Source organism: Thermobia domestica, chromosome 2 (genome assembly GCF_964235325.1).
Source record: "Thermobia domestica chromosome 2, izTheDome1.hap1.1, whole genome shotgun sequence".
NCBI lineage: Eukaryota > Metazoa > Arthropoda > Insecta > Zygentoma > Lepismatidae > Thermobia > Thermobia domestica.
The window spans coordinates 267,318,943-267,343,871 of record NC_137455.1 but is presented as its reverse complement, the minus strand read 5'-3'; the positions used below and the strand labels follow the sequence as shown (position 1 = coordinate 267,343,871).

General features: G+C 35.1%; 1 protein-coding gene across 1 annotated transcript in view; it reads right to left on the bottom strand.

Moving 5' to 3' along the window:
* Grip75 (gamma-tubulin complex component 4) overlaps window positions 1-24,357 on the bottom strand; it is a 79,809-nt gene extending 55,452 nt beyond the window's left edge. The window contains exons 1-4 of the mRNA XM_081748667.1: window positions 24,158-24,357; window positions 8,219-8,295; window positions 4,540-4,681; window positions 2,529-2,740 (exon numbers count right to left, since the gene is read on the bottom strand). Coding sequence (XP_081604793.1) covers window positions 2,529-2,740; window positions 4,540-4,681; window positions 8,219-8,293 — 429 coding nt within the window. The 5' untranslated portion in view covers window positions 8,294-8,295; window positions 24,158-24,357. The remainder of the gene's footprint in view (window positions 1-2,528; window positions 2,741-4,539; window positions 4,682-8,218; window positions 8,296-24,157) is intronic.
* Between the last annotated feature and the right edge of the window lie 572 nt (window positions 24,358-24,929).

The window sequence follows — 24,929 nt, the reverse complement described above, 5'->3', positions numbered from 1 at the left end:
CATTACTTGCAACTTAAATTATCTGAATTCACAAGCTGAAAATATACGGTCAATTCGTTCATGAGCTTTACGGACATGTAAAATTCTTTCAGAGAAAATTTAATTTGTGGGAAAATTAAATGAGAAATGAAAATATGTCACTTTCCAACTCTGTTGCAGTTGAGTAAATCATAGTGTAACACCGCTCTCTAAGCAGAATCATTGACAGATTTGTTTGAAGAATTTAATGTCAGATTTACCGACATCAGTAAAGAGGACGTATAACCGCCACCAGGTTATCGAAGTATTTTTTGTGGGCGCTCTGTATATTTCGTAAAGACAGTAAGTATTTTTTTCGATTTATACTTTATTCTGCGACGCAAATAACTGCTTTCTTCGGTGGGAATTGCTTCTTTCCCACGCAATTGAACAAAGAAGTCTTTCACTGTTTTTTCATATATATATTTAAAACATTGCTTTGTGGTGAGAACATTTCAGTAAGCGACAAAGCTTCTCAGTGTTTCTCCCTGACTTATTAATATGCACAGTATATATTCTACAGTTATTTGGAACTGAATGAAGTGCTTTCTTTAATCGTTTATGGAAATATTGCAGTAGATTACAGCAGATCAGAGTAGACCAGATGTTCGTACAACAGAGCGACGCCAGCCACATCGCTTTTTCAGTTCGTTACCTGTTCTTTCACACGCCCGAGTTATCGCAATGTCTCGTGCGTCGTGGCCAGTGGACTATAATTAACATCAATTCTTTTCCATATTCTGTTTGCATGTACATACAGGTGATTCAACCTGAGTGCTTTTAAGGATGAACTGCCAACATTGATTAATGGACCATTGCAGTTCGTATCTCGAACCTCTTGGTTCGGGGAGTGTTACTCCACGTTTCGAAGCAGCAACCACGCACGTCGCGTCGAGCTTCTAGTATAATATTGTGCTAAGGGGCATAAGCTATTAGGAAGGACGTTTTCTTATGGCTAGCTAGTCCCAATCAATAAGTTCCAGGTTCATACACCTAATGCGCTAAAAAGTTATAAACACGCCATCCAACATTAGCATTCCACTTTGGAGACTGTGTTATTTCGCTGAAGACCCGCGTCGACTCTTCAGGACTGTTTGGAGCAGCAACCAGATTACTACGTGAGATTATCCCGGCGACACTTCCCCAGTGCTAATCCCCCAAGTGCGTCAATGGTGTGAGAAAAGCATTTACAGTGAAATCTCAATTATAATCTTCTATATATATATATATATATATATATATATCAAAGTGCTAAAGGGCTACAGTATAGTGAAAATTAAAGTGTGATTTTTATAAAGGAAATAATTATACATATTCAGCGTTAAATGTTGTGATCGTTTCTCTTCGTTATTTTTCTTTTTAATAGTATTCTAATAAATAAGAATAGTGTCATTTAACCCAGTGTGTTTTCGTCGTGTGTATGAGTGATGTTTGTGTGCGTTATGGTCTGGATGACCGTCTGATCGTCCGTGAGGTTATCGAGACGAGAAATCCGAACCTCTCGGCGCCTAATGCTCATCTCATCATTAAGACCAACGAGCAATTTGGGAACAATTTTGTAATCCCTTCTTGGAGAGGTCCTTCAACGTCCTACCCAGGTAAGTCCAGGTCTCAGGAGAATACTCATTGGCAGGACCACGGAGGATGGACTACGACCAGGCGATTACAGACGCTAATTTGAGAATTTCCTCTACACTATTTAACATTGACATGAATAGCGCTTGTGAAAATTTGAAAATGGCACTTACCGAACTTCAGAAGAACGTGGCTTCAAAGTGAATATTTAAGGGCACCTGTCTACAAGGTTTTTACAATAAATATTTTCTATGCAAAAAGTACCCTCACTTATCTACTTTCAACATGAGGATGATCTCACTGTTTGCCACCACGTATCTATATGAGCAATTCTTCTCGCGCACGAAATGGATTCAATTCAAAGAAATGCAAAAATAAATAATGTTCACCTTGAAAACAGCCTCAGCGTTGGAACACCCAATGTATCACCGAATATTGAGAAACTGGTTCAGTACATGAAGGGTCAAATATCCCACTAAATTGTAATTTTTCCTGCTTTCTTTAGTAAGGATATATTCTGGTTACCGTTGTAACAATTTTTATGCTCCTGAGATGTCAGTGTATGATGAACGAGTTTCTTCATTAAATATGGCTATTCAACTCTTATACAGCCCTCGACAAATGTTACATATTGTCTTATACAGCCCTCGACACAAGTTCCCTATGATTGGCCCACCCCCTGTTCCAACTTACAAATGTCTAGCATACGTAATGAACATAAGATTGTTATTATTATTATTAATAATATTTTAGGATTTGTCTACGATCGCAGTGGTCGGAATTACCTCCAGACGTAAAATTAGCCTAACTGATACTATTTTATTTGATATTTAAAATTTTAATTTTACTTTTTACATAGAATAGTCAAAGATGTGAGAAATCAATACTACATTTCACTTACTCTAACTAGTTAAGTAAAGAATCCATACACATACCTCTTTTACAATAAGATTCAACACTTCAAATAATGTTAAATATTTCTCAACCACACTTAATATGTGTGACAAAGGCAAATATGGGTCATGTAGAATCTCCGTTTCTAAATTTACAAGTTCTTTTCGATATGGTTCCAATACTTGATTGATACCATCGCAGAAAGCTTCTATATACATGCCATGCACCAATGGACCTGGCTGACTATGCTCATCTAGAAATGGAAAAATAAACTTAGTAATACCGTCTACCTGCTACCTATCAATTTGTAGAATCTCCCATGTAGATGAATATACCAGATATAGAAAAAGAAACCAAAGCTTTCACTTAAAACATTCTTAAAGTTCCACATGAGTACGTTATTAGGATGTTTGTTGTTACTAATTTATACTAATAACTTGCATGCAAAGCACCCATAGGTAACAATAGCGCTCTTAACCGTAGATGATCATCAATACTAATTCTTGAAGCAAACAAGGTTCCTTAAACAATTATATTGTCCGTGAATTTCCTTCCATGTATTATTTATCCAATTAATTGGTTTATACATGAAAGGAAATTAATAAACAATGTAATTCATCAGTACCGATGAAATGACAAACCGTAACTGAAACACCGACAGTCAAGAATGTAATTATTACCTGGGATGCTTACATGAGTAAAAAGCTGTGTTTATATTACAGATGCATCCAGTTAATACAATAAGTAATTTCATAGGAACAGTGCATTACATGCTGATGCTTATGATTGTCAACTGTCTCATATCGTATGGCACTCCATATATCTAAGGGTTAAAAAAAATTCCCCCATGGAAATTTAACTGGGCATCGAAAATCTCTTATTTAATCCTTTTCGGCAAATAGTTCGTATTAATTTACCTTTCGTGCGTCAAAATTCTACTAATAACAATGACAACTGAGAAGTGAAGTATGTGAAACTGCTATTTATCAACAGAAAGTCTCATCAGGCGCAAACTTGCTCATTTCAAGTTACTATTCTTACTGATATTATATTAAATAGTATTAATAACAGTACTGTTTATTATATTAAACAGTACTATTACCATCACATTAGCCTTTTCGTTTTTTCTCATTCATTACTATTAGTATTTTTGAAAATACAATTTAGTAAACAATATACCGGTACTAAAAGACGTTGCACGAATTACATCCAATGGATAACAAGTAATGTGTACATAGCCGTAATTTATAACAGAATTGTTATTTCACGAGAAGAGAAAAATGACAGTTATATAAAGGGTAAAAAGTACAATGAATGGGAAGGTCTCGTATTATGTACGGAGACCTGCCATTTTTATGTTTTTAGCACTAAGCTTTCTCTTTTTCATTGTAATGCTATGGAAAACATGTAAAATTTTATGCAAATTGAAATTTGTTTAGCGAATTGCTGTTCAGAAAGCAAAATGTAAAGAACACGCTGATGTATATAAGTTCCATACATTTTAGAAATATTATGAAGATACGACTATTTAACCCCTTCCATTACGATTTATTTTCTGAATTTCCTGCCTCTCCTTTCGTTGCATCAAATTTCTTGAAATATAAGTTATAAAAATGTATTATAGATGGTTTATCATTATATAACTTTCAAAACATCAGTATAGTAATCCTTACATGATGCAATAATAGTTAAGTTTTATGACGAGTGTAGTTCGTCATTGTACGATTTGGCACCGGGAGGCCATGACGAGCTAGACTCGTCATTTCAGTGCAAGGGGGTAATCATTAAACATTAGACTAGGACTATCACACCGTCAAGTTACATTCTATTAATTATGCACAATAAGAACGTCAGTATTAACATATATGAAGTTACTTCAAATCCTTGTGTATATTTTATAACTATATTGAACGAAAATTCCTTGAAAATATACATTACAAATTCTCTTGAATTATTTAAACTTGTATATGAATTTCCGAGACAGAATTCAGAATCGGTAATGAAATAAAATCATACTGAATTTATAGTGTAGCACCACTACAACAAACTTACCACTTGTTGTATCAAACACTGCAATCTGGGTAATATTAGCATTGATGAAATCTTGTAAGCGTTTGTATTCTGCAGCGACCACCAGAATTCTATTTAAGAGCTTCTTTTCACTGGGATGAATATATGAAGTACGATCCGTAACCTGAAATTACATCGGGAGATATAAAACTATTAAACAGTTAAAATTACTACTGTAGTGCTATTCATACTTTATTTTAATATTAGTTACTAAATTGAATCACATTTTATTCGAAAAATTAGCCTTGCATGCGGAGGCTCAGACCCCTTTCCATTGGCGTGTGAACAATAAAAAAAAAAAGGACAAAACTCATCGTAAGGTTGACAGCATTGAATCTGACTTAGAGGAATTAAAAATAACACAGACTTCAGACAAGGAGAAAGAATATTACGTTCCTAACAGGGTGGGAAAAAATCATATTTTTTTTAAAAAAAAAAATCATTTTTGTTGATTTTTTTTATTTAAATCAAATCTTTCTCCTCGTATAATACATGTTGCGAACTGAAGAAAAAAATATTAGGAATTAGTATTAAATGTTAATTATGCCATTTACGTAAAAATATTGGGGTTGAATTCTGAATTAATTCCCACTCGTTAACCTATTTCAATCCCAAACAATCTTTCTTAAGCATTAAGGAAAAAGTACAGCAACGTGAACTTTTTATCAACATGACACTTTTTTTTTTCACAAAAGTTACTGATATTTGGCAGGGGCATCTTTTTAAAAAATCGGAACTAGCTTGAGGCACGAAATACATATAAAATACAAAATTTCGCCTAAAGTTATAAAATCTATTTTTAAAAAGTTTCGGAGAGGGAATCGGACTCCTCTAAATACGCCCCTAATATCTGGAAACAAACAGACGCGCACACAAAAAAAAAAAAAAAAAAAAAAAAAATCATCTTAAATGTCGAATGGTGATTTCCCCGGTGGGATAGTTAAAGCTTTACAAACCCTATGTTACGAGAAGAAGAAAGCAAGATTCCCCCGTTACCCGTTCAAAACAGGCCCTAATCATCCCCTGCATGACACTTGCTTTCATACTGTGCTGCACATACATTTGAGTCTCATTGCATTATGATTATTATCTTCCCCAATCGAAAAAACGGAACAGAAACGGAATTTTACTTATTTTCACTTTAATTAATTTATCTCGCAAATTGATTAAAATCAACGATTTTTATTTTAAAAAATCAAACGATTTAAACTAAAAAAAAACTAACTAACTCTATGACCTATGGAACTCAGAGGTTCAATGCCGCGTTCACAAAAGCTCTCCACTGACTTCTATCCTTAGCCAATTGGATCCAGTTTCTACTTTGTTCCTATCTCTGCGAGATCCATCTTGATATTGTTCTCCCATCTGCGCCTAGGTCTTCCTAATGGTCGTTTTCCGATTGGTCTTCCAGTCAAGACTTTGAAAGCGTTTCTACTTTCTCCCATTCTACCTACATGACCTGCCCACCCAAGCCTCCTGGACTTGACGACCCTAACAATGTTGGGTAAACCGTATAAATTATGTACTTCCTCGTTATGAAGTTTCCGCCATTCCCCATTCCCGTTCCTCTTGGGTCCGAATATTCGTCTCAGGATCTTGTTCTCAAATACTTTCAGTCTACGTTCTTCCCTCAGAGTAACCGACCATGTTTCGCAACCATACAGAGCAACAGGCATGATTATCGTTTTATATATTTTAAGCTTCAAATTCCTCGACAGGATTCGCGACTACAAGAGATTTTGAATCGAATAGTAACACGAATTCCCTGCTTTTAGTCGACATTTAATTTCTTCATGAATATGATTTTCGTCTGTTAATATTGATCCTAAATATTTGAAAGTATCCACTCTATCAAAAGTATTATTTAATATTTTAACGCATCCACAATTTGCCGTATTACGGTCCCGACGCACTTTCATGTATTTAGTTTTCTCTGCATTTACTTCTAAACCCATGTCCCTGCAAACGTTTAATATGATCTCTGCATTTCTTTCTATTGTTCTCCTATCATCTCCTATTAAATTTACATCATCAGCATATGCCATAACCTGGTGAATACCGTTCAACTCTAGGCCCTGGTTGCTATCTTTGATTTTCCTTATAGCGTATTCCAGCACAAAGTTAAATAATAATGGCGACAACGCATCTCCTCGTTTCAGGCCATTTTCGACGTGAAAGCTCGTGGACAAAAATTTTTCTACACGGACGTTACTTTGGGATTCATTTAAACATATCTTAATCAATCTAATTAGCTTTCCGGTATTCCGGTAATTCGGTATTCCAAGTTCTGTAAGAACGTTGTATAATGTTTCTCTCCTAACCGAGTCCTAACATTCTATAACAAACAGCAGCTGTCCATTGGCAAGATCCTGAACCCCGAGAAAGGGAAATAATGGAATTTACTGTAACAAAATTGATCAACTTCCCGTAATGTACGACATTCTAGATAAGTAGATAGAGTATGGATTTTATGTTTCTGAACAAAATTCGGACAGTAACCATAACTAATGTGAATATTACCCTGAGTCAACGTCTACCAACTCTACCTTGGATTTGGCAGAATGTGCAATTGAACAGAAAAGTCTTACAAAAGAAACTACAGAAGAGAGAACCGAAGTAGCTATATTGAATGTGGTGGATGCTGAATGATACAGAAAGAAAGTCACGAGTAGAAGACAGAAGGTATACAACGAATATTGAACGGGCTAGAAGTGCTTCAGTTTTTGGGACGTAACTCTTGAGTTAACACAGTTTGTGGAATTCTTTGTTATTCCGGTATTCATTTGGTGGTTCTTGTTACAAAATATTGAGCTCTTAATTAGAGGATTTTCGGTTTTCGAATTTAATCAGAGGTTTTGAAAGATTGTATAAAATATTGTGGATAGTACGTAGATGATTAATAAAACTATGTCCATGGACTGAGTTAACGGAATTATTTTTGTGACTGAATATGTAACTGTCGTGTATGTTAGTATAAGGTCTCAACTGAGTCAATAAGCATTAATACAATTTTATTTATATTTAGTTTAATTGACACCAAGTCTCCGCTACAGTTGATTTAAAGAATCAGGGTTTTCGCATATTACACTTTCAAGCTACAACTCTGGTCAGTTGTTAATCCGATGACTTGTTAGCTGATACGTGATAAGAACAGTTTTCACTACCGTTTTTTGGGGATTTTCTAAACCAGTTTGACCACTTAGTTCAAGTAGTTCCCTAAATGCAACATGATACTAGGTTAATATAGCTAACCTAGTCTCCTATCTAACATAGAAAGAAAAGATACGGAAGCAGAAGTCTTGAATTACACTCTACTATATAATTATCATATTATTTTATTATTTATTCGTTCATCAAGAAAGATCTTTTAGAAGTTTAAGAAACCAAAAATTAAGATGTTACAAAATAATAATAATATGCGAGATTATCGTTACAACATAATAATAATATATGAGATTATCAAAGTTGCTCAGCACAAGTTCAACGGTGGGCCCAAACCACTGTACTCCCACCAAGAATAGGATCCAGAACTACACGCGGACATTATGCAAACTATCCACCTGCCATTCGTGAGCCCCTGTTACAAACAAATTTTTAGTATTGCACACAGAAAAATACATACTACCATGATTAACAAATGAAGATTAACTATAAATATTACCTCAATCTTGTCTATCTTCTCCACGAAGAGACTTCCTGTATAACCACTGAGGGCCAGTAGAAGCTCGTGAAGCATTCCTGAAGAGACATCAATTAATATAAAAATCAAACTCGCAAAACAAATACCGTCTCCTTTAGCCTAACCGGCATAATCGTGGGACGTAAAACTCAAAGATTTCATTTCATTTCATTTCGCAAAACAAATATATCACATAACAAATATAAACCCCCTGTACACTATTACTTAATGTAAAAATACATCAAAATGATAAATTATTTTTTTTAAACGTTCTACTTTAATGCCTACGGATACACGAAAGTAACAGTAATAAAATAACTTTATCATTTATGATTACTATTATACAATGACGTTATTAACAGTTAGCCATTGAACGGTAGAATAACATGGAGCAATTACAGCAAGAGCCTATACTTTCTATGTATTTCACGTTTATTAGCTTAATTCAGTATATCATGTGTTATTCAGCATAACGCCTACGCAAGGCACAGCAGCCTAGCATCATTACAAAAAAATATATATTTTAGTAGTGTTACAAGCAATAAAAAAACTACTTCCATCGACCGCACGGGGATTTCATAAAACTGTTTGACGTTAATTTTTAAGATAGCTATTTGTTTAAAAATTGCTTTTATTAACGTAAGTGGTTTAACCAAGTCACAAAGCAATATATACATATAAATCACACTAGTTATTAATATAAATGATATAGCAGGGGTGCTATGATTGACTCACTTTGTTATGGGCCAATTATGACAGCGTTTTCTTTCAACAAGAATATAAAATTTGAAGAAGGAAATGTATCGAAACAACGCTGATTGGAACTCTGTTTAAAGACTGCTAAATTTGGATGTCTTTGTAAATATATGACATAGACACGTACAGTCATGTCCAAAATGATTGTCGCATGTCTATAAATGTTGTTGCAGGAATATAATTTGATAACGATTTCGCCAGGTATTTCTTATAATGTTAATATGTGCATAATCGGCAAAGACATGTATGTGGTAAATTTCATGTCAAAAGAGCAGTAAATAAGAACAATATAACGAAAAAACCTTTCTTGTCCATTTAGCAACATTTTGTTAATTGCTCATTCTAATTTTCGTATTTATAGTTATTTTCTTATGAAATTGACCACATTTCCGATTATACACATAGTAACACTATTAAAAGTACCCTGCAAAATCATTATCTTATTATATTTCCACAACAAGACATTATAGATATGCGACAGTCATTTTGGACATGACTGCACATTACAGCTGAAGAACATAATTCTCGCTGTCGATGTAGTGAAGTGGAATTTTTTCTCGTCCTCTTACAAACATGAACCATTTATAGTAGAAGAGAGTGAAACGGCTGGGAAACAAATGGATTTCTAATGAACTTTTCCCAATAGACCCTCCGGATTCAGATTTTCACTGAGAGGTAGTGATGTGAGGTAGGAAATTTTCCATTTCGGAAAATTTTCCGCTATATTTTTCCGGAAAATTTTCCGTTCTAAAAATATATCAGTAATCAAGTAACAATTCCTCGGCAATCATAAAATTGGTTGAATTCATGTAGAGAAATGTTAAAAAGTGAAAGATCTGAAAATTTAAAGAATCTGAAAATTTTCATGGCTCAGACAATTTTCAGTATTATGTAGGAATAAATGAAACAATTTTTCATGAATCGAAATATTCTCTCTTACATGGAAAAATTTAAGAACTTTTTATGAGTCTGAAAATTTTTCATCATTTTGAAGCAAAAAGTAAAACAACTTTTTGTGAATCGGAACACACACACACAGAGAGAGAGAGAGAGAGAGAGAGAGAGAGAAAGACTATATTTTTACTTCCCAACTTGAAATAGAAAATTTTCTGGTTTCCGAAAGCAAATTGGAAAATGATAATTTGTTGCTGTGTAATTTTCCTCTACAGGAATTGAATTTTATAGCTGAATGTGCAATTAAATATAGTGGAAAATTTTCCACCAAACATCACTATACATAATATTCGAAATTCTCCGGATTATGAAAAGCTTTTTCACTTGTTTCTACATCGTGATGAAAATTTTCCGATTCATGAAAATTTATTTCACTTGTTTCTACAGAGCAATAAAACTTTCCGATTCACAAAAAGTTGTTTTACTTTTTAATTCAAAATGATGAAAATTTTCCGACTCATAAAAAGTTCTTCAATTTTTCCATACAAGACAGAAAATATTTCGATTCATGAAAAATTGTTTCACTTGTTCCTACATAGTATTGAAAATTGTCTGAGCCATGAAAATTTTCAGATTCTTTAAACGATCTTTCACTTTTCAACATTTCTATACATGAGTTCAATCAATTTTATGAATACTGAGGAATTGTTACTTGATCACTGATATTTGTTAAGAACGGAAAATTTTCCAGAAAAATATAGAAGAAAATTTACACCTCACATCACGGCTAAACAACGATGTAGGAATAAATGGAGTATGTTTTTATGAATCGGAAAATTTTCATCACTGCTGAGAGGTCGCTAGTTACGTTATGCCTTTAGCAAGTCTCTTAATGTAGCTCACAATATAGGCTATTTACATTAGCCAACGGAACTGTAAATGTTTTAAATAAATTGAGCCCTAAGAGTTTTGAGTTTTATTTGTGAGTTTTCACAGTTAAATTGTTCTTATTTGCTATTGTAGAATATATATATATATATATATATAAAACGGTAGTTTTTACTGTCTGGCGTTTATTCATAACTTCCTTATAAACAGAAAAAAATAAAATAAAAACACCATTTTACAGTTTTCCTCTTAAACCATGTTTATTGGTTTAAACAGGTTTCCTTTATTTATTTAAATTACATATGGATAGAAGTAAGTTTGTTCTGTCTTAACGTCTTTATGCAATAATGGGGTTGTGAAGGATGGGACCTACAGCTCAAACAGGGTTGACAAATTTTACATTTTCCCGTAAGTTTTACGTTTTTCTGTCACGTTTTACCTTATACTTTTTCATTCTAACCATAAAACGATTTCTTGCGTTTTTTAATGACTAAAAGAAATCGTAGTCCTGGACATTTTTAAAATGTTTTTTTATTATTTTGTTAATACGATTTTTTTTTAATTACAGTAACTAATTTCTCACGAACTGTTAACAACGAAACCCAACGATGAACTTAATATTCAGAGAGAAAATACAAGCTGTGTTCTTATTTCCTGTCTAGCCCGCACCTCTACCTTATGATTATGAATAAATTTGGTTTTAGCATCTTAGCATCCGTCTGTCAACATTGTCTTGATCATATCGTAGTTTCGCACGATCGTAATATACTGATGTTAGGACCAGAAGCTACTGTGAACTAAGAAAGGCAAAACTCCAAGTTGTTGTGAATTTCGTATGTCCTGCAAGTATTTCTGAACGTATGAAGGATATGGGACTGTTCAGGGATGCAATCTCCATTAAAATTTAGTTAAAAGGCAACAAAGATTTGTGCAGTTGATTGGATTTGACTGTAGCGTCTCATTCAGCACCGAAGTTATGAGACGAGGACCTATGGCTTAAAGTGAAATCTGAACCATATGATTTCCCACAGGAAACTGTAATATACTTCTTGTGCTTTGTTAGTTGCAATTGTTTTTAACGAAACTGCCCATTTTCAATCAAAATTATTCTGCGTTGCAATGTGAAACCATGTTTATTATATATAAATTCTCGATGTCACATATCTTCTGTTTTCTTACCCTAAAAATCGTAAGATATTAATTTTTCTCTCTTAAAAATATGGCAACCCTCAGCATAAAGTGCGATCCGAACCACTACTCGGTTTGCACAGGAGAAAAACTGTCACCATCTGGACTCGAACACGGGACCCCTTGATTACAAAGGCGACAAGTCTACCGATTTATCCATGGAGGACACCTGATACAAATACGTTATACTTCTCTTGCATACTTGTGAATATTTTAAGTCATTTCACAAGGACGAAAAGATACACAAGTGAGATCACTATACAAAGTTATACACATTATTAAAATAAACGGACAATTTCAAAAAGATACAGAAAATCTAATTTAGTTTTAGTTAGTTCACTTAGCCAAAAATACAGCGACTTAATTCAATTTGCGTATCAATAAAAGAAGCAAATAAAGATAAGGATCATTTGAGTTCAATCTGGCCCTGTACCATTCATACATATACATATGCAGAAAATACTTTTGATTTTCATTCGTCATTTACATTCGCGTTTCCTTGGTTTGTAAGGTATGAGAGAAGATCCTGTAGATGGTTTGAAATTTCACCAAAAGTTCACGTGAACTGTGCCATTTTTGCTTCTAATTTGTTTTTTCGGTTTAAATCAATCTTTCCCTTAAAAAAGGGTTTAAACCAGCCAACCCTGTCATTTTAAATCGCTAAAACATGCCTGACATAACTGCCGAAAAGTCAATGCATTGTAAATACAATAGAAGCTAAGAGACTTCATTACTCCTCGTAATTGGGATAATTCTGAAGTTAGAAGTTTAAAAAACTCAAATTTCTCTTGCAGAGGTTTGAGATTTTTCTTCTTAATTCATACAAAGAATATAGAAGTAACATAGAATGACAATGGTATTTTTCAAAATTAAAACAAAATATATTTTGCGATATAAGCAGTTCAAGTTAAGGCTTACATTTACCTGCCATAATTATCCCACGTCTCCCTAGATTTTCGATTGATTACACAACATTAACTATATATAATTTTTACCTATGTTATGAGTAACGAATTTTCTGTATGAATACAAAACTCATTCAATTCTATATAGACACTCAAAAGTCACATTGAAAAATATTTCTGCACAGAAAACAACTTTTAATGACGTGATTGTATAAGCATGTCACATGCTTTATCTAAGCTTGTAGATACGTAATTTCACTGTTCCTTTATATATATATATATATATATATATATATATATACAAAAAAAATGAATCTAAAACCAATATAATTAATCGACTAATTCCCCGTTTAAAATTATCTGACTTCCCTCCCCCAAGTTTTAATTTTTTTCCTTTTAGCTATTTTAGTACCGTTATCATCGACAATTAATAAACTCTATCATTATATCTTAATAATTTTCGCTCTCTTTTCCTGGAAGGGAAGAAACTAATTCTCCTTATACAGACGTACGCGTTTTCCTGCAATGAAACCACTGATTCAATTATGGGTCAAGAACAGATGCTTGTAGTTTCAGAATTTATTGCTATTCCGAATCAAGGCTTGATGATACTTCGGTTAAGTATGAGTAGAAAATGTTCCGTCAACATTTTTGTTAAGTTACGTAAAGATGTCCTACACTCGTACAGGAAACGTAGCATGTTCTGATTTGTAACAAACAAGTTCTGCATATCATTTTGTGCAGCAAAACGACTGTTATTTCGAGGTGAATATATATATATATATATATATATATATATATATATATATATATATATATATTCTGTTCCTCTGTTCGTATTCATAATATATGAGAACGAAAACTTCTGATAACTTTCCTTCACGAAATGTTTACATTTTGCAACAACAAATTCAAAGTATTACATACAATGAAACCTCTACTAACGGACACCTCCCATAACGGACATATTTTGTAATCCCCAAACACTGTAATAGGAAAAAACATATTGGCAAACCTCTCTAAAGCGGACACTCTCTAGTACGGACACAGAAATTCTTTCTTGTCTTTTATAGGTATTATTTACCTCCGTATTACGGACACTTTCTCTAGAAACAAGTTGGAAAGTGAAGTAAAAATACACTTTAAGTAATTCATACGTATGTCACCAAGGAAGAACATGTGGGTGTGACAACATTTTGCCTCCTCAACTGTCTGTTCAGCAACCCAGAGGAAGGGTCTCTGTTTCACAACACCCTTATATCCTTTGCTTGCATTCCACTCCCACCCAACCTGCTTCAGAAAAAAAAAGTGATTGACAGTTGCCCACTGTGTGGAATGACACATCATTCTACTGTCCCGCTGGAATCTCTAACCAAACATAAGCAAGTTTGGTATTTTTGACCACGGGTACGCATACTGACTTTTTAAAAAAGTCATTGCTGGACTGCAATTAACTCACAAATTAAAGCAACACACCGAAAACGTAGTAAGTAGCGATAAATGTAGAGTGCAGAGAACTATAACATCTTATTCCCATGTTGTGATTCGAATTGGATGGCGCAAGACATTTTGGTAATATTTATAAATACGTGATTTATGCAAAAATATTTTCTTCTAATTGCATATTACCTTGTTTATTAATTTACGTAAGAAAAAATTGAAACCTCTCTAAGGCGGACACCTCTCTATAGCGGACAATTTTTATTCCCCACGGCTGTCCGCTTTAGAGAGGTTTCACTGTATATGATCGAAATAATGAAAAAAAAAAAAACTTTCATCGTATGTGACTTTATAGAAGAAATTTGGATTGTCATCAAGCATCTTCAGCTGCTGGTTGCAAATTTCCACTCGATAATTCGTCTGTTCTATCGTTACCACATGAGGAACTTACGTTGACCAGACTTGCTGGCATGTTCAAATTTTTGGTCAGAATGTGATGGATGAACGCTTTTCAAATGTGGATTAGTAAACTGAAAAATGTCTGTCGTTGCAAGTAATTACTGCTACTCTGTTAATGTTTATCTCAGTAATCGTCATTGACCGACAACAACCGTTTGTGGGATTAGCCGACCTTCTACAAATACTTTAGGTCACTGAAATATTGTTCTCTCATTTAAACATTCTTCTTTATAGACATCCTTCAACTCCTCCACAGTCGCCAAGGTTAATAAACCGCGTGGAACAACTTCGAATCGCACAACATTGCTCTAGATCCATAGTTACAACTCGAAAATCCTGAGTGTTACATCTTTTGCACGGCTGCTGACTGTAGCCTAGTAAACAAAAAACACGTATGGTTGCTAACGCTCTCGCCTTTAGTGCGAGTAGAACCGGATTCGATTCCCGGTAGAGACACTCGGTCAGAAATATGTAAAGCCTTTTCAGGCCAGCCATTGTGAGTGAGGTTTTTTCCTAAGTTTCCTCATTTATATCTGGCAAATGATACCTAAGATGAAGGTCCCAGGCTGCTTCCTTCCTTCTCTACTTCCCCGGGTAGTGTAATAGCCGAGGAACGTCATCCCTCATATGTGACGGGCTAAAATGATTATAGATACCGAAAGCTCAGAAGTATAATTTCTAATTCCTTAAATACGTTCGGTGCGTTGTTCGGAAATAAGTACATTGACAGTTGTTTTGGGGATAGCCTTTGTATTTTAGCGAGGGCTTGGAAAGATGAGCACAAAAATAACGACTTTAGGATTTACGATTTAGATTTTTGAGCTTTTGGCATATATGACCATGTTAGCCCGTCACGTTTTGAGGGATAGCGTTCCTCTGAGATCACACTATCCGGGGGAAAGAAGCGGCCTATATGTTATGCACCATCCCGACATTCGCCTGGTACGAATAAGGAAAACCTCATTCAGGATAGCTGGCCTGCGAAAGTTTTTTACTTTTTCGACCGTGTGTCCCCACCGGGACTGCTCGCACAGAAGGCAATAACGACCTTAGTTTAAGGTCGAAGATGAATACCGTAAAAATCTTTAAAACCTAACGTTCTACAATTCAAAGTTGGTTGAGGACGGAAGCAAAATAGCCTAGGTTGCTGAAATGATACCAGTAACAAAAGAGCACATAAACAGATTAATGTTTGTTATTCTTAACAAAAATATGTCTGTATTACAGTTTCATGATACGACTATTTATTGTAATGAAATTATAAGACTTAAGTTGTAAAAAAAAAATATTCAAATAACCAATATTGTTTAGAACTAGCAACTATGTATGTAAGAAAAATACGGCGTATTAATTAGATGAAAAAGGTTCCTTTTAAAAAAATAAGTAATTAGGAAAATCGAAATCGAATACACTTATCGTGGACTAATGAGGTTCTCCGACAGTCACATAGCATAAAAAGTAATTAGGAGAGCAAACAAAACTGTTACGGAGAACCTCAGGGTCTAAATGAAGAAAATTATTGCATATAAAAAAGGTAAGAGAGATCCAAAAGTTAGAAAGAATTCCACTAATACAGTCGGAATCCAACGTCGAGCTGGACAACATGGGTGGACACTTAACAATAACTCTGTAAGTTGTATTTTTCATTTTTGTATGTAAAAGGCTGTCATTTAGGCTCCAAGCTGAGCGCATGGTCTCCCTAGTAATAGTAAATTTAATTTGTATTTTTATCTTGTAATTATGAGAAATAAAGCCTTGCTTGTTGTTAATATAAGAGAGAAACGTCACTCTATTAAATAACCTCATCCTTAAAGAAATTTCGTACTGACAGGCACAAGTAACTGACTACAAAGTAAAAGGCTCTAAATCTACACTACCGTATTATTTAAGCATTATAATCTCTTCACAGTTTACTTAATACACAAGAGGGCGCGGTGGCTTAGTGGTACCACTCACCTCCGGCACATAAGGTTTCTCGTTTGATCCCAGTCCCTGCAAAGAGGGATGAGTAGGTTCTCCCGTTTCCTCATTCCACAATTATTATCCATCTCATCATTAACGTCTTCGTTACCATCAGTACATAACTGTGGGACATTAAACAACCACCACCTACTACTACTAATCATAATAATAATAAAGAAGACTTGGCAGTTCTAAATAAATTTACTGGTATTTTATAACAGAGTTCCCTCGTGGTTATATGGTTAACGTACCCTTTTCGCGCAGGAGATCCGAGGTCGATTCTAGGCGGGAGCTCATGTAGTTCGAATGCCACATTAAGCTGTAGTTCCACCTTTCATATAGTCTTGCTGTCGAAAGGGATGCTAAACCCAAACTCAAACTCATTTTATAACATAAAAGTATCAAACTTGATTAACACAACTAACTCATTTTCTGATTCATGCCCTGTATTTATATCTTGTTTTGTATTAAAAACTGAGAACAAAATATAATGGCCAAAGAACTGAAGGATTGATGTACGATTATAACTATTAACAACGATGAAAATTCAAGAAAACATTGTGAGTGAGTTATATAAAACAATATATATATCGTCATTTGGGGTGGCTTCGGCATTCAAAAAAAAAAAAAAAAGAAAGAAAGAAAAGAAAAGAAAAAAAGAAAAAGAAAAGAAAAAAGTATTCAACCACTTCTACTCCCAAACACAGCATAATTTTTGGGATTTACCCAGTCCTGAAGGTTTCTGAATTTTTAACGACAGGAATTCAACATATCATTACGAAACTTTTTTTTTTTTTTTTTAAAGAGAAAACTATGGAATATATTTAAGAAGAGTGGAAAGAATCAATCACTGTTCCAATTCACAAGAAAGGCGACAAAACTGAATGTAATAATTATAGAGACATTTCTCTTAACATTCTATTAACAAGATTGATTCCATAAATTATTGGAGATTATCAGTGTGGCTTTAAAGAAATCGATCAACTATCGACCAGACATTTACTATTCGTTAAATACTCGAAAAGAAATGGGAATACATTACCCAGTACATTAGCTGTTTATTGGTTTTTAAAAGGCTTACAACTCGGATAGGAGAGCAACATTGTACAACATTCTTACAGAATTCGGAATATCGAAAAAGCTAGTTTGATTAATTAAATTGTGTTTAAATAAATCCCAAAGCAAAGTGCGAGCAGAAAAATTCTTATCCATGAGCTTCCACGTCGAGAATGGCCTGAAATGAGGAGATGCGTTAGCGCCATTATTGTTCACCTTTGTTCCGGAGTACGCTATAAGGAAAATTAAACATAGCAACCACGCCCTAGAGCTGAATTGTATTCACCAGGTTACGGCGTATGCTGATGATGTAAATTTAATAGGGAATGATAGGAGAACAAGAGAAAGAAATGCAGAGTCCTTATTAAACACTTGCAGCAACACTGGTTTAGAAGTAAATGCAGAGAAAACTAAATACATGGAAGTTCACCGGGATCGTAATATGGCAAATTATGGATGCGTTAAAATATCAAATAATACTTTCAACCAAGTGGATACTTTCAAATATCTGGGATCAATATCACCAGACCAAAATGATATCCACAAAGAAATTAAATATCGACTGAAATCAGGAAATTCGTGTTATTATTCAGTTCAAAGTATTTTGTCGTCGCGAATTCTGTCCAGGAATTTAAAGCTTAAAATATATAAAACGATAATCATGCATGTTGTGTTTTATGGTTGTGAAAACATGGTCGCTTGAGGGAAGAACGCACACTGAAAGTATTTGAAAATAAAATCCTGAGACGAATGTTCGGACCCAAGAGGAACGGGAATGAGAGAAACTTCATAACGAAGAACTGCATAATTTATAGGGTTTACCAAACATCGTTACGGTCATAAAGAGGCTTACGTGGGCAGGTCATGCAGGCAGAATGGAAGAAGGTAGAAACGCTTTCAAAGTTTTAACTGGAAATCCAATAGGAAAACTTCCATTAGGAAGACTTAGGTGCCGATGGGAGGACAATCTTAAAATGGATCTCGCAGAAATAGGAATACAAAGTAAAAACTGGATCCAATTGGCTAAGGGCTGAAGTCAGTGGGGAGCTTTTGTGAATGCGGCATTGAACCTTCGGATTCCACAAGCCATAGAGAGAGAGAATATATTTAAGTTAAGCACAACTACACAACAACCATGAGTGAGTGATTAGCTTTTGCGCTTCTATCGGGAAGTCCGGGATTCAACCTGGCATTCGACCATTTTGACAAAAGTTTTTCTTAATTGTATCTGTGAATATGGAGGTAATGCGTGTATTGTGAGTTCTGGCCGACTTCCTTTCTTATCGTTTTTAAATCGCTGTTATTACTAATTACCGGCAGTGACGGATTTGCGAAAGGGGTTAGGGTGGGAATGTTTTACGGGTGAAGCTTGTACTCCGAAATTATAGAATTTCTAAAACAAACGAAATATTTGTTATGCCTTCACTCATAAACTTTAAGCTCTTCTCAAATAAAAATTAGGTACTTTTAGAAAAAAAACTAAACATTAATAAGAAAAACCCCTCCCAAAATACTTTTCTATGACCGCCACTAATTATCCGTATAAAATGGTCTTCAAGGTTGTATCCGGAAGGTTATTGCTGAATATACAAACAAAACGAAATATTAGTATGCTTGTAGTCATAAACTCCCAAATAAAAATTAGGAAATTTTAGAAAAAACAAACATTAAGCAGAGAAACACCTCCCAAAATACTTTTCTGAATCCGCTACTGATTATTTGTATAAAATGGTGCACAAGTTTGTATCCGGAAGATTGCTAAATCACTGCACAGCTACAGTATAACAAGAATATGGAAGTACGCTTTGACAGATATACTGACAAACGTACGCTCTGACGGATATATTGAAAAATAAAAGTTTAACTTATGTGCTACAAGCTAGAGTAGACCTACTAATCTCTAGGAAATGAAACACGGATGACTAAAAAGAAATGATGTAGAAAAGAAAAAAATGTCGATAACTCAGAAATTAAAATAAAGTTAAATATATTCTATAGATGCCTCAAATACTATGTACTTTATGTTTACTTTAATTCATAAAACATATGTTCCATCCATCATGATGGTGAATTCCAGAGCGAAATATAGCATTTAGATCATGAAATCATATCTAACTTTAGAGTATACTATAAGAAAGCTATTTAAATAGAAAAATCATGAAAATGAAAAAAGCCAAAATTTCCAAAATTCTCGCTTTTTTCCCAAAAAAGCCGGCTTTTTATGTGCAAAAAACCATCGATTCAAAAAAGCCATCTTTTTTGCATCTCAACTTCAGTGATTTGCCTAAATAAATAAATAAACTCGTTCTAACGACTCCAGAATCTGCATGGTTAATATAGGACCTAACTATAAAATGTATGTCAGAGGGAGTTCGAAGTTCGTCGCCTTCTAGCTAACTGCACGAAGTTTTTGATACGCCCTCGTAGAATAGTAGAGCAGAGCTGGGTTAGAGCATAGGGTAAAGTTCGGTTAGGTTAGGCTACGGTAAGTCTGGACCCTTCTGTGAAACAATCTGAATAAATTTCATTCATATTCTTTACTAGGGCCGACTTTCTAAGTGCTTCAAACGATTTCATGGCGACAATTGAGTCAACTTGTAGCAAGTAGTCACTAGAAACCAGTTACATCCAATCCGGTTGAAGTTAGAGTGAAGATAAGAGGGTCGCAAGTGAGTGCGTCCGTGGGAGGCAGGCAGTGTAAGAAGATTAACATATAAGGATTAATAAGATAGGGTATATAAGATTAAGAAGGTATATATAAGAAGACATAAGGATTAACTTTACAATGCCCGCTTCATCTGGTATACTCACTCAGAAACGAGAAATTATGCTCTTAATTTTACGAAAATGGGTCAAAACGATTGGTGCTGTGATGGGTAATCTGTCATGATGACTACTTCACAGTCCCAAAAAACTAAAAGCATCACTTTGGCGGCAGACTTCTATTTTCATAAAATTAATAGAAAGTAATTTCTCGTTTTTGAACAGGTATACAAGGTGGAGGGGGCGTTGTAAAGTTAACCCGAAATTAATACTAGGGTTAATGATTAGATGAAGGGCCCACGAGTGGAGTCCCTACCAAACCTAACGTAACATACGGCAAACTAACCTACCGAAAAAATGCTGCCCCCAAACTAAACACTGATCAAGGTAAGAGTTTACTTCGTGCTTAACAGTGACTTTTGACTCGGTTAATAGTAATTCGAATCACTGGATGGAATCGAACTGTGATGCCATATAGTGTGTGCTTTGGTGCTTTCGATTTTTGCCACTAGATGTCTCCCTAGTACAACGCTAGTGTATCAAGCGGACAGTTCGTAGTTGTTTGAGGCTATATTAGTGGGTCATGCCCGCTTCGTGATGGTATAATTGGAGTTCGGTCTTGTCTCCGGTTTTCTTTTCTTCCATGGCGACTCAGCAGTTAGTTTTAGAACTTCAAAAGTCGTTTGATGAATTTAATGCGGAGCGTGTTAACTCGTCTTTCGTAAAGGCGTTAGTGCCGTATCGCCGGACCACTTCGAAAACTGAAAAAAGCACCAAAACGTACTGCACTCGGTTATATTTTGTTGGATCACACTAAGATACGTTAGCGGCATAAAAACTACAGTACAAAAACACAAACCAACCTGTGCTAGGTGGCCACTAAAAACACAAATGGTATCTAACCAAGTCAGGGCAGCAGGGGGGGGCGGAACGACGGGGTGCGTCAGAAGGGAGCAGGCGCGCCGGCGACGGTGGATATACGCGTAAGCGAGGGTAGTAACAAAGTGTGGGTTTTGGCGATCATAAAAATTTCAATAGCACTTGTCATGGTTTCATACATGCAACGCTTCACTTGTTTACATACAATTCAGCTTCTGAACACCGTGCAGAAATACGTTCCCGTTCAGTTAGAAGTCACCTTCAAAACTGAGGCTTGTAAACTTTTCCAATTTCAAGAAGAAAATCATGTACATCAGTTTCCTGGGGTTTCCTTTCCTTAAATAAATACTCAGCTAAATAGCCCTAGAAATGCTCTTCCTTCTTTCCCAACGCTATGCCTTTGGCGCTACTATATCAGAAGGAACGTACCTTTCCGCGAAATAGTCCTTCCGCCTCTACATACAGTGCCCTTTACAACATCAAAAACAACAACTTTCTTCACTTTTTCTATTTCACGAATCCACGTACTGGAGCTAATACACAAACCGTTGAAAAATCTGTAGTCGCACTTAAAGCGTAATCTTATATTTACTCATGGTTCAGAAAACTTAATGTTACACTTCGCATGGTACTTGTGGCATCGGAAGTTTGGTGTGGTTGATTGGAGAGCAACATTTTTTTTTTATTTCTTCGGCTTCCTGTATCATTAATGGTGAGTAATATTTGATTTTTTTTTTTATTTTTTTTGCAATATTTTGGAACGTTTTTTAAGATTATTCCTTCTTTTTTTCCAGTGAAGCCTCTTTTAGCGGGGGTTTGAGGAGCGGTAGCCCCCGATGTAGATTAGGAAATAATCGCAGCGCTTATTCTGTGGTTAATTTTCTTATTTTCTAAATTATATGTTATTGTGTAATACTGTTGTTAATTTCGTGTGGTTAGGTTGGCTTATGTTTAGCTAGTTTAGAAGCTGCTCATTTTTACTGATATGCGTGGGTTATAACTGGGGTTAAATTCCAAAGTTGGGCGTCCGTTTCCAGCAAAATTTTTAAGATTTACAGGAAAGAAATGGATAATTTGATCGTTTGTGTGCTTGATAATATGTAAGGGTCTCGAAAAATCTGTTTGTTTGTTATATAAAAGCGGTTATAAACATGGGACTATACGGCGAGCGGAGGGAACTACTTGGCGCAAGGTAACCGAACAGTTGCATTGTGGGAAAGAAACGAGCATTTACGTTATCAACATGGCGAATGTACAAGGGCAATGAACTAACAGTTTTAACATTTGTGAAGCAATACGTTGATAACGAGCAAAATCTTTTAAAAGTGTATGAAGAGTACGGATTAATGAACCTGATAACAAATTGCAGAAAGTGTAGATAGTAGATAACAGCGAAAAACCGTGGCGAAAGCGGACGCCCAACTTCGGAATAAATGCCTATAACTGATTCATCTGATGTGGTTTAGTTCAGGAAACCAATCTTAAGTATGTTTGATTCTTCAGAGTAGTCTGACAGTAAATTCCTCGGGTAATTGTTTAGAAATGGAGAGCCAAAGTTAGTGAAAAAACAAGATGATTTACAGCAGAAATGAGTTGATGGCGTTGGGAAAATATCGTACACAATTTTTAAAGGCAGTAGGTAAAGGTAAGTGGAAGTGATTGCCCATTTTATGTCGAGAACAGAACCCAGCGAACCTCTGCGAGGCTTCTAACCCGTTCCTACTAGTACTACTACTACTACCACTCCCCCTACTACTACTACTTATACTATGGATCATAATTTAACGTATGAAATCATAAAACGACCGAATCGGAATAGAATATCGCAAAAAAGTAGGTGAAAAAGCTGGCCCCCCAAAGCTAAACATTAGCCTTTCTCGTAACTGGTTGTCTGTTTCGAGGAACTGCTTGCGACTGCTCAGATGAATCGAATCGTCCTTAAGAACTGGTTCCTGAACTGTTCTGAGGACGACATCATATGAATCGGTTTCACTGTTCGGCACAAAGTAAATTTTTGCCCTGGTCAATATTGGAAATGGGTAAATTTTACAATACACGCTCCAGCTGCGCATCGATAACTAGAATAGCTTTAAAAGCGTAAGGTAGAGTAAGATATTGGTTGGAACGAGTTCGCATAAGGAAAGGTTAAGTTTTGACCCATTTTCGTAAAATTAAATGTAATTTGTCGCTTCTGAGTGAGTATACGAGATGAAGCGGGCATTGTAAAATTAACCCCAACATTAAAAAAATGTTCATATGGTCCAACAGGAACCGCCTTAGCGGAACCTTAGTATAAACAGCTTATTTCATGTGCAGTCTGGATCAGAGTGCTGTACATAGCACTTAAGGAATGCGACGCACTAGTCTTAGAATGTCTACAGCGAGCAACGACAGGCGAGTAGCATAAGACCTTATCTTTGAAAGTGTAATGTCACCAAGTTTACTTTGTGCGCAACTGCTGTTTACACTGTATTACACTGTAATGGTAATTACATTTTATCGATATTTTATTAATTTACTTACAGGTTTGCATTCTGAATAAATAACTCCAAATCTAAATTACTACATCTTACCCAATATTTTTTCTAATACTATTAGTTCTCAAATTTACCCCATAGGGTTTTACTTCACCCTCGAATCGAGAAGCCTGTTAAATTCGACACCGACTACTAAAAATGTCATTAAATTTTCGTACCAAAAATTATTTTGAATTCGATTCGTTCTTACTTACTGATATTTGAGGACACCTCAGCAAGGACAAAAAGTTACACCATAGTCATAGTTGATACTTAAACACTGCATTATTGATATATGCAATGAAATAATCTCAGAATTTAATTTACTGTTTTCGTAGGTTCGTAATAACCATATAACTATTTTGCAAAACGAACTGCAAGCTTCGCGCGCAGCTGTTTTTCTTCATTTTCTTCGAAAATCTTCTTCTTCTTTTATAAAAGAATCAAAATACAGTGTTGCCAATACGGTGACTTTGTCACTAGAACTAACGACTTTTGAAAGTGTCTAATGACAAAAATTTTTTTGTTTAGCGCCTAGTGACAAATCTAGCGACATTTGGAAATTCAAAGATTTTGTTCCATTGTTATATTAAAGATTCCAAAATTTTGCAGTTTGTGATACTAATAATTAAGTTGCACACTCGGTTGCACTACTACTATGAACGAATTACTTCGTTGGATTCGTAGCTGCTATAAGGATTATGCCCTTCGGCTCGATTTTTTGACGCGGCGATATCGCGCGATATCGTCGCGGTAAGTTTCATTCCAATACGCACTTGGCGGGGAAATTATACGCAGTCGCTGCTGAGCTTCTGAAGACAATGGAAGTGTATCAAAAGAAACATGGTGTTTTTGCATATTGTGTGTACAAATTATTAAAAAGAAAAAAGATAAGGTACTGGGTACATCCTTTTGTGAGTTCCCGTGCTTTGAAAGGCGCATTTAAATCAATGTTCATTGATTTGAGAAATGATGAAGCCAAGTTTT